Source organism: Manis pentadactyla, chromosome 3, assembly GCF_030020395.1.
Source record: "Manis pentadactyla isolate mManPen7 chromosome 3, mManPen7.hap1, whole genome shotgun sequence".
In the NCBI taxonomy this organism is placed as follows: Eukaryota; Metazoa; Chordata; class Mammalia; order Pholidota; family Manidae; genus Manis; species Manis pentadactyla.
Window position 1 is genome coordinate 214,367,023 of NC_080021.1, and position 11,389 is coordinate 214,378,411.

Consider the following 11,389-nt stretch of genomic DNA (forward strand, 5'->3'; position numbering starts at 1 on the left):
TGAAAGTGACAAAGCCAGCACTCACAGCCACATCATCAGACTCTAAGGTGCTCTCCGGACCATGTGACCCCAGGTGGGCCCAGTCAATGTGAACAGTTTGGGGTCTTGGCTGCCCTCAGCAATGACCTGGGCGGCTGGACTCACAGGATGGGGAACACAAAACCAAGCTCAGCCAAGCTTCTTTCAGAGAGGGCGGATAGAAGATTTGCAATGCAAAGCGGCCTAGCCTGGGCCTGAAGAGGTCACTCAGAGCAGGCTGGGCAGGCCAAATCCAGCCACATCCCTCCAGTCAGAGAGGGAGTGCTTGGGGCTGGGCCTTCCCAGACACTGAAAGTGCCAGGGAACCTGTGGCTGGCCCAGGCTCTTGATCCTACGACAGCCCGAGTGGCCAGCTGTGTGCAAGGGGGCCTGGAACACTTCTCCCCTTCTCAGCCCCTCAAGGTATAAACCCCGCTGGGCTCTATATGCAAGTCTGCAGAATGGGCCTGCTCTGCTGCAGGGCTGAAAGAATAGACCCCCAGGTATCTGGCTGGTTACCTACAAATGGGTGCCCGGTATCCTGCCAGCTTCCTCAGGAACAGACCTCCCAAATCACTCAGCTCTACCTCGTGCAAACCCGCCCCAGAGGACAGGACTCTGGGCCCCAGGGGAGCTTCCACACTTGCCAGGTGGCTAGATCTTGCTCATCATCCCCCTCTGCTTCAAGCGCGACTGCTCCAGCTCCTTCCTACCTTGACGACAAGCTGACAAAATCCCCGCCATCCAGCAGCCGGACCTTGCAGAAGAGGACCCCGTTCACGAAGGGGACTGCAGTCAGCTCTTCCAGGGTGAAAGTGGTTTGGAATTTGAATTTCTTCTTCTTCATCAAGAAAGCCATGAGCAAGTTCCCTGAGTCTGAAGCCCCGAAGGCCAAAATAAGGAGGGGAGCCAGAAATCCCCAGGATTCCTTTCCCTACACCACACCCCCCTCCTCAAAACACCAGAGCGGGATCCCGCCTAGGTGGTGGCGGAGGCGGCAGAGCCGGCGGAGTTCTGAGTTCAGAGGGCCCAGGTCTGAGCGGTAAGTCCAGTTCGCCGGCCGGCTGGCTTTACCTTCGGGGAGCCAGGGCTCGGAGGGGCTCGTTGCGGCCGGGGGCTTCACCGGCATGTAAACAGGTGGGCATGGCCCAGGAGGCAGGGGCAGGGGTAGCGGGTAGCGCGAGAGCGGCCGCACAGGCGGGCAGCATCCCGAGCCGCGATCCCCGGGAAGCTCACGCCCCGCGGCCGGGCTCGGTGGCGGACCGGTGAGACTGAGGGCGGCGGGCGGACGGGCGAGGCTGAGGGCGGCGGGCGGCCCCGCCCCCGCCCCGCTGGCGGCCGGAGGAGGCGCGCTCGCAGCGCCCACGCCCCCGGACCTGGGTGCCAACCGGCCCGCGCAGGTGAGTCCGGGAGGCTGAGGGCACCCCCAGGGGGCGGCCAGGAGCTCTGGGGGCCTCTCCGGGGGGCGCGTCGAGGACGCTCCGGACCAGAAACGTCCGTCCGCGGCCCGCTCCGGGCGGGCACCGGGCCCGGCCCCGCGCAGCGGGGTGGGGGGAGCAGCCTCCTCCTCTTTTCTGGGTCGGCGCTGCGGGCCCCGGCGGAGCTGAGACGCCCCTCCGGCCGGCCGGTGGCGCCCGCCTCTTCCGCCGCCTCTGCCCTGCACCCCGGCGCAGCAGGTTCGCCGCCTACGATCCCGACACCTCCGTCCGAGCCCGACGCTGCGCGGCGATGCTCGGAGAATTCCGAGGCCCAGCGCTGCCGCCAGCGGAGCCGCCGCGGAGAGCGGGAGGGGCGGGGCGCCGGCAGTTCAGCCCGCCCGCGATTGGGCTACCCGGCGGGGCGGGTGCAGAGCGCGATTGGCGGACGGCTTCATGGGGCGGGACTTGCGGGAGGCAGAGGGGCTCGGGACGAACGGATTGATGCGCCTCGTGACTGGGCCCACCTCCTCTGTCGGGCAGGGGGGAGGGAAAGGGAGAGCCCCCCCACCCCCGGGGATAGGCAGTGGGAGGTCGCGGGGCGGGAAACCGGGCCTGGCCCGGCTAGGAGGAGGGCGCGAGCAGAATGAAAGAAGAAACAATGAAGAGAAGAAACAGTATGAGCACCATGGCTGCAGTGGCCCTACACTGTCACCCCAGACCTGAGCTCTTTGGCCACTTTTAAATCCAGCCTGGAAGGTAGAGTGTCCTATTTCTCAGAAAACACACTTGGAGAGGCGGCCAGGACTGGACAAAGCCGGTCATTCTCCTCCGAATCTCTACTTCTCAAGCACTGTGGCGGGAAGGATGCAAGTCTTCGCTAAGGGTATGACTTGCATCAGTGCATCAGGCAGCCTGTGCTGGACGTAACTTCTCCTGTCCTAAAGCTGCTGTCCACGCCTTTTGTTGTCGGTTGGCTTCTTACCCAGCGATGGCTGGTCTCCCTGACTAGATTAACTGCCCTGGTCACAGAGACCGCTTCCAACTCTTACCTGCCAGGGTTTGGACACATTGTACTTCATTCATTCAGTACCCAAATGCGTAGGGACAGTCTGTCCTGAGCCAGGCTCAGACCTAGCAGTGAGCCTGGTGGGCCTGCCTTCCCCAAACTCCAGGCTCAAGACCAAATGGAGAAGCAGACAGGGTACACAGGCAGCGAAAAATCTGATAGATGAGAGCTGTAATGGGGCCCTGGCGGAGCTCTGTGGAGGCAGGGGTGGGGGCGAAGGGAGAAGGCTTCTTGGCTCCAAGTTATCCAATCTGCCATCAGGATGCGTGTCCTGAGTTAGGCAAGGCCCAGGAAGAGGAAGCCTGGAGAGGCCTAGTAGCCAGAGAATGCTCTGCCCACAGAAAGCTGTGAGTATTTCCATCTGTTGTATTGTGGCAATTTGAGAGAGAGGCAGGGGCTAGAGATGGGGCTGGGAGGCCTGTAGTGGCTGAGTCTTGCTGAGTCTTATAGATCAGAGTAAGGAGAGCCACTCTTAACGTTTTGAGCAGGAGAGTGACCCAGATAGATTTACTTCTTGTAAAAAGCTTGTTCTGGCTGCAGGTAGCGTGGAGGAGAGAAGATGGGAAACAGGGGTGAGAGGCCTGTTGTGTGATCCAGGCAAGAGATGATGATGGTAGACCTCAGCCCTGGGGGGAAATGAGAGGATGGATCTGAGAGGCATTTGAGAGACAGAATTGACTGGACTTGAGAATGAGTTAGGTCGGAACATGTAACTGAGGACTCAGATTTCTGATTTCTTTCTGCTTCCCAGCCATAAAAGGAGTGGTGACCTATACTTCTCTCTAGTTTGTCCCATAATTTAGAAAACACAATTAGCCAGATAGGAGAAAAATGATGCTAGCAGCTCTAGTACCATTATGTATCCCCATTTACAGCCAGGGAAGTTGAGGCCCAGAGTTTAAATCACTTGACTAGTAGGGTCTTGACCCTAGAATACAAGCTAGTGTTAAACTGTCTGCCTGGACTAAAGGGTGTGTTCTCCTCACTAATCCTGGCTGGGCCTGTTCCATAAGGAAAGAGCCTATGGCAACCTGACCCCAGGAGGGATTTCAGAGGAGGAGGACAGCGAAGGATGTCCCCAGGCTGGGCTGCCTCCTCAGCTGTGACCACGAGTAACCCCAGGCCACTCCAACAGGAAGCAGGGTGGGCCTTCCTACCAAACTTAGCTGGAGTGAGGGTATATATCTCTAGCAGCCTCAGGGCTGGGACTAGGAAGTTTCTCTTCCCTCATTTCCCAGCAGTGCCTGGGGAAGGGAAAAGTGGTGCCAGGACAGGTGGCTGCATTTGGAGTGAGACAAGCCCAGGTTAGAATCCTGGCTGTGCTGCACATTGGCAGCGTGGTCTTGGTTCAGGACACTGAGGCTTGGGGGTTCCAAACAGACAAGGGGTTCAGTATGGGATGGGTAGGACCACTTCTCTGGAGCCAACAGACTGCCTCAAAATCCAACTGACATAACATTACCCACTGTGTCTCACAAACTTTGGATTTGGTTTTGTACACATAGGAATCTCGAAGGATTCACCCTCAACTTTTCCATCTCTGAGCTACGGTTTTTTTTTTTAATTGAAATAGTTAATATACAATATGTTGGTCTCAGGTATGTTCACCACAGTAAGGGTAATTTATGTCTGTCAGCATACAAAGTTATTTCAATATGATTGACTATATTCCTTATGCTGTACTTCATCCCTGTGACTTATTTATTTTACAACTGGATGTTTGTATCTCTTTATCCCGTCCACCCATTTCACCCATCCCCAACCCACTTCCCCTGAGGCAACCACCAGTGTGTTTTCTGTGTTTATGAGTCTGTTTCTGTTTGTTCGTTCATTTTGTTTTTTAGATTCCATGTATAAGTGAAATCATACAGTATTTGTCTTTCTTTGTCTGACTTACTTCACCTAGCATAATAGCTGCAGGCCCATCCATACTGTTTCAAATGGCAAGATTTCATCCTTTTTTATGGTTGAGTAATATTCCATTGTATATATGATGTACCACATCTTCTTATCCATCTATCAATGGATGCTTCGGTTGCTTCCATATCTTGACTATTGTAAACGATGCTTCAATAACATAGGCGTCTGTATCTTTTTGAATTAGTGATTTTTTTTTCTTCAAGTAAATTCCCAGAAGTGGGATTAATGAGCCATAGTTTCTTTACCTGTAAAATGGGAATGAGAATACCAGCTTTGCCAGAATGACAAGAGTATTTCAAGAGGCTGTGCCTGAAAAAGGCTTAGTCCTGAAGAGGCATGGAGATCTGAGTGTATGGTCAGCAGGGAGCTCCAGGCCAGCACTTCCACACTTCTCCGGCCCCCCAGAATTCACAAGCATAGCCTGTCCTGCCTCCCTGAGGCCCTGGCCAGACCTATAAGGAAACCAGTATCTAACAAGACTATTCAGACAAGTGGTCTGAAGAAGGAAACCAAGGAAAATGTGAGAGGGTGATTGGATTGAGGGTCCTGGTTTCGATGGAGTAGTCTGGAAGGCCTCTGTGAGGTGTTACTCAGCCTTGACCTACATAATAAGGGGAACTCAAGTACAGAAAGCTCTGGGGGCAGAGGCGGGAGCTGGCATGTTTGGAGGACTCTGTATGACTGGAGGAGAGTGGGTAGAGGGAGGAGAGAGAGGCATGGGGTTGGGCAGGAGCCTGTTCACATGCGCCCTGTGGACCTGGAAGGAATTTAGATTTTATTCTAAGCCCATTGGAGACACCGTGTGTCTCCCTTGGAGGATGTAAGCAGGTCAGTGACAAGAACCAAAACAGCTTTTTTTAAACGTTCTTTCTGGCTGTAACACAGAGAATGAACTGACTGTCAGTGGGCAAGAACAGAAGCAGGCAGACAGGTGAGGAAGCTAGTATAGCCAGCTCACCAGGAGACTGGTGGCTCGGAGCCGGGGAGAGCCAGAGCACTGGGGCGCGAAAGGGGGCACATTGCGGCGGAAGAGCTCAGCGCTTGATGAACAATCATCATAGTTACTCAGTGAGAACTTCGTGAACATTACCAGGGCTTCTAATTTGGCTGAGCACCACCAGGTTCTTGCAATGGGTGTGTAAATGAGCACAAGCCCCGGAACAGGTATGAGGCAGGAGTAGAGGAACTGAATTGGTGGGACGGCAGCCTCTAGAATAGAGTCTCAACTGGAAAAAGTGGGAAGGCCTTAGAGAATCCTTAAGCTTTTCTGGCCCTTGACAAACTCTTGTGATGCTGTTTGCTTCTGTCTCTGGCTCTCCCATAACAGCATGAGCTCCACAGGGTCAGACATCTCATCCGTGGTGCCCCACGTGCAGTTCAGGGCCTGCCTCGTGGTAGACATTCCCGAAATGGTTGTCAAAAGAACAAATGCATGGATGATGTGTATTTGTGTATGTGGATAGATGGATGGGTGGATGGATAGATGGGTGGATGGATGGAAGATCCCAGAAGCAGCCAATGTCTGACAGTAGGAAGAGGGAGGCCTTGAGGGCAGGACTGTGTTTTGTTCCCTTTGTTCCCTGCTCCATCCTCGGCACCCAGGACAGTGCCTCGTACACAACAGGGTTCAGTAAGTATTTGTTGAATGAAGGGAAGCGTCATCAATGAGCTACCGTGCCTGTGCTGAGAAGGGTGCTGGGGGTGGGCATGTGCTGAGGCAGGAGATGGCCACCCTCTTGTGCCAAAGCAAGTCACAAAATGGTATGTAAAGGATGAGCTTGCTTTTGTGAAGAAAAATGGATATATTTATGTATGCACAGAAAAGAATCTTGAAGGATACAACCTGAACTGTTACCAGAGACTTTCGTCTGAGGGCAGGGTTCAGAGGGAAATTGTTCCTGCATTTTTATGAATACTCTGGGGAATTGTTTTTTGTAATATGATGAAATTGCTTTATATGTAAAAATATATCATTACATGGATATTATTTTTAAAAAGCCCTTCCATGCTTCTCCATCTTCCTCTGGATGAAGGCAAGTGTTCTTAGCTTGGTATTCAGGCCCTTCTGGAAGCAACTGCTCAGTTTCCCCCTGCCTGCCTCCTTCAGGTGCCTGCAGCCCTGCCAAGGTCCTGGCCTTGACCCCCTGCCCACCTGGTGTCACCTACTAAGTGTCAAGCTTCAGCTCAAATGTCCTTTTCCCCCTCTCCCCTCTACCAGGCACAATGCTCAGCACCCCCCACAAATTACCAGCCATCTGTGGACAGAAAAAATGAGGCTCCCCTTCTGCTTCCTGTCACAATAACTGGTGCATACTTAGCACTCACTGGAAGGGAGGGTGGGAGGGCAGGAGGAGAGAAGGGAGGGAAAAGGGAAAGAAAGAGGAAACTGAGGTAGGGGTGGAGATTGTCACTTGCCCAAATCACCCTGAGGGCAGCTACCCAACTGGCCAGCTCTCTCAGTCACCTGACACCCAGCACAGAGTGCCACGCCAACCTGCCTTCCCAGCCCTGCTTGCCAAGGGCGGCTGGTGCTGATTCACCAGTGACTGGCCTCCAATTATTTGCAGAACTGGAATGGCAGCCGAGCCATCAGAGCAGCTGACCGAGGGCGTATCGATTCGTGCTCGGTTCCTCACTAATATCTGAGCCAGTCATACAAGAAAAAGACTCCAGGGAACCCACCCACAGTGACCCATCCTGCTTAAACCTCCCATGGCCAAGTCCCCAAGTCTCCCTGTCAATCAGCCTACTCTGCCCTTTCCAACCCAAGCCTGACCATCACTCATAGAGGGTAGTCATGGTTCAGAACACAGGATCTGGAGTCAGGCCCAGGGATTACTGAGTCAAAGCGTATTTACATCCTTACTGTTGAGAAATGCTGGCAAACTGCCTTCCAAAATAATTGGACCTATTTATACCCCCACCAACAGAATAAGACAGGACCCATTCCCACACTTTCTCCATTTTTACCAAACTGTTTGACCAAAAAGAAAAAAAAGAAAGCTATACAACTGTACTTGCATTTCATTCATTAGCATCTTTTCATGTTATTTGGCAATTTGAATTTCTTCTGTAAATTGCCTGGCCATATCTTTTGTCCATTTTTTTAAATTGGAGGAGTCATCTTTGTGTTATTTAATGATAGTGGCTCATTACATAGTGTGGATATCAACCTCTGTTATGGTTCAACATTAAAATACTTAATCAATTTTCTTTAGACTTTTGTTTGTGGTGCCTTTTTGCCTCACAGAAACCCTTTACCAAGCCCCAGCTAAGAGACGGGAGTCAACCTACTTCAGTGGAGAGAGCACTGGTTTGGAGTCTGGAGCCCAGGTTTAGAGTTCCACCTCTGTCACTGACTTTCTGTGTGCCTTTGGACCAGTCCCTGACCTCTCTTTCTCTATTGTTAAATAAAACACTGAATTAAATGGCCTCTGAGGTCCTGTCCACCTCTGTGGTCTAGGCCAGAACTATTAATAGAACTTTCTGCAGTCACGGAAATGTTCTTATCTGCACTATTCAGTATGGTAGCCACTAGCTACGTGTGACTAAGGATCTGAATTTTAAACTTTATCTAATTTAAATAACCACATGTGCTAAAGACTACCATGTTGAAGAGCAAGGGGTCTAGTGGTGGAGAACCTTCACCTCGGAGCGAGCTGACATACAGGATTTAATTACGGCAGGGATGGAGAGTCCCCACAGGATTTAGGGCAGGTCACTTCTCCTCTCTGAGCTTCAGTTTCCCTGTCCAGTGGGCCCGCAGAAGTCCCTGCCTCTTGGGGTTGATTAGGAACTGTGTGAAGGCCCAGACCCAATGCCTGACACTGTGCAGAGTCTGAAGCATGAGTGTGTTTAGAGCCACCGGTCTCCCCCTAGACTTTGAAGCCAGCCTCACCTCCTTAAACCTGGGCTTCGGCTCCAGCAAGCCCTCAGCCCAGGACCCCAAATCACTGATCGGACAAAGTCCAAACTTCAGCCTGTGTCCCCGCTCTGAGTGCTGGCTGTGCCCTTGAGGTACAGTCATGTACAACCTGCGGGTCAGCCTAGCAACCTCTGTCTAGCCCAGCCTTCCAAAGTCTGCGAAGAACTTCATTCATTCACTTCATTCACTCATTTTTCATCTCACAGGTGTTTATCATGCCATCTGCTCCGGGGCTGGGGCTGCAGTGGTGGGCACACACATGAGAAGGAGCAGTCATGCACCTCTCATGGGTGTCGGGGGGATTCAGGGAGTGGTGGGAACAGAGGGGGCCGGACCTGGTGTGTGTGGTCAAGGCAGGCTTTCTTGAGGACATGACATATAAGCTGAGGCCTGAAAAAGGGGTAGAAGTCAACCAGGACAGAGGGGTGTTGATGGAGAAGAAAGTTTAAGTTGAGAGAATGTAGGAGCCTAGGATCCATGGGAGGCGAGGTGAGTCTAGAAACACAGGCAGAAGCCATCCCACAGGAAGGCCTTGCAGGCCGTGTTAATGATGTGCTTTATCCTAAAAGTAATGGGGAGCCATGGAAGGTATTAGAGAGAAGGCAGTGTGATTATTCCAGGCCACCTTCCTACATAGCTGTTGCCTCCCTGTAAGATTCAGGAATTTAGCCCCTTTCACTTTCGCTTCCCTGCCTGTCACCTGGATTTCAAGATACTTAATGATCGTACAGTTCCCAGGCCCTTTCTTCTGCCTAAAATGACCTGGGTTCAAATTCCAGCTCTGCCACTCCCTGGCCCTATTGCTTCAACTAAGTTATTAACCTCTTTCACCTTCAGTGTCCTCACCCATAAAATGGAGATGATGACACCTTTGCACAGTTACAGAGAGTATGAGGGAAAAGTATATGGCACAGAGATACTTAGGATATGGAGTCTAGTTGGATTTCTTCTGTGTAAAGTCAGACCAAAGCATTGGAGGGCACCTTGAGGGGCCTTCCCAAAGGGCAAGCAGAAGTCCCATTTCTGGGAAGCGTCCTTCCCTGTGGCCCCAATGGCTCTGACCAGGTAGAGGAAAGGTTAGCTGAGGTCTTTCTCAAACAGTAGTCTGAACACTAGGCAGCCTCAGATGAGCCCTCTGGAGTTCAGTTTGGTCTTCTGGACCTTCTCAGACCTCCACCCAGCAGGCCAGGAGTCAGCAGGTGGATTCGGAGCTTACATAACCGGTCAGGAGTCTAACACCTTTCACCCAGTGATCAGGGCCCTGTTTACCAAGGAGACTTGTTCATAAGCCACCTCCTGTCCTCTTGGGCACAGACAGCCCTTTAGTCCTTGCTGAGCTCTGCTTATTTTCTGAATTCTTAATCACGGTCTGTGGTGGTACTATCAGCAGCAGCTATTGTTTTTAAATATGAAAATCATCAGTGGTGCCATTTATTGGTCTGTCATCCGGGGAACAGTGGGGTTCAGACCAAGGTAAAATTCCCAGACTCCTCCTGTTAGCTCTGTGAGCTGGAGCCGGCCACTTGGAGTCTCTGAGCCTCGGTTTTTACAGCTGTAAAATCATTTTAGTGGTCATACTTACCTCATGAAATTCTTTTGAGGATTTGACGAGGCAATAATGTACAGAAAGGACTTTGTAAATTACCTGGCGCATGGAAGTGCTCATCAAATGTTAGCTATTAACATCACACTGTGTTTTGTAACTTGTTCTCTCGACTCATTATGAACTTCTTTCCAGTGGCAGTAGGAAATTTGACACTCCAGGTTTTCCATCTCATCCCAGACTCCTCACTGCCTCGGGTCACCAGGCTGGGAACAGGGAATCCTGAATTTTAATCTCCTGTTTGGCATTGGGGGTCCCACCTTCTCAGGCCTTAGTCCTCACTTCCCGTTTGTGGAACATCAAAGGAGTGGTGGTAGAGATTGATGCTTGCTAAGGGCCCTGCTCTCTGTTGCTGTATTTCAGACCTAGAGCCCCAGACCCTGTACCTCCCCTTTGCCTTCCTTTATTCCTTCAACAAACATCGCCCAGCATTCAAATTTCACTGCTGCCACTTCTTGGCAGTGGGATCTTGGACAGGTTATGTAATTCCTCTCTATCTCGGTTTCCTGATCTCTAACACAGGAATATATTACCTATTTCCTAAGGATGTTATGAGTAGATACTTGTAAAGTGCTTAGAATAGTGCCTGTTTGACTAAAACAAAAACTGGGTGCCAGGCACAGATGTAAGCAGTGGGGATCCATTCGTGAGCAATCAGAGGGGAGTCCTTACCTCTGAGGTTTTCTTAGAGCGGGGAGTGGGGGCGGTTAGAAATCAGCACCAGTGACGCAGCCCCAAGGCAGGGTTGAGCTGACGTTCTCCTGCAAGGAGGGTGGCTTTAAAGAAGGCCTGGATGCTGTCACTTCTCTTTCTCTAAACAACAATCACAGTTTCTGTGTATTGACCTCACCCTGGGGGCCCATGCTCTGTCTGGGCTAGGCCCTGTGCTCCCAAAATCTCCTCAGATGCCAACAGCCTGCGGGCGCCTCCATCATTGATATAGACCAAATGTTTGTGTCCCCCCAAAATTCATATGCTGAAATCCTAACCTCCAAGGTGATGATATTAGGTGGAGCCTTTGGGAGGTGATTAGGTTCATGCTGGTGGAACCTTCGTGAATGGGATCGGTGCCCCTCCCCACTTCCACCACAAGAGGACCTGAGGAGATGGCCATCTGTGAGCCAGCAAGTGGGCGCTCACCAAATGCCAGGGGCCTTGAACTTGGACTTCCAGCCCCGAAAACTGTGAGAAATAAACATCTGTTTATAAACCACCCAGTCTGTGGCATTTGTCACAGCAGCCAAGACGAACTAAAACAGTTCTTATCCCCATTCCACCCCAGGGCCCAGTACATAACAGGGGCCGGTGAGCAAGTGTGGAATGAAGGAAGGGAAGAACACACCAACAGAACAACACTGACACCAGCCCTCCCCTGGGGTAAGGGTCACACCATGAGTCGGGAGCCCTTTAGCCCCTGGAGGGCAGGGAGCCCAGCATCT

General features: G+C 51.9%; 1 protein-coding gene across 2 annotated transcripts in view; it reads right to left on the reverse strand.

Annotated features, from left to right (window-relative positions):
* The window catches only part of EEIG1 (estrogen-induced osteoclastogenesis regulator 1), a 33,061-nt gene extending 32,102 nt beyond the window's left edge, over positions 1–959 (reverse strand). For both annotated transcript variants that reach the window (XM_036913813.2, XM_036913812.2), the window contains exon 1: positions 732–959. In XM_036913813.2, the coding sequence (XP_036769708.1) occupies positions 732–877 (146 nt within the window). In that variant the 5' untranslated portion in view covers positions 878–959. The remainder of the gene's footprint in view (positions 1–731) is intronic.
* Between the last annotated feature and the right edge of the window lie 10,430 nt (positions 960–11,389).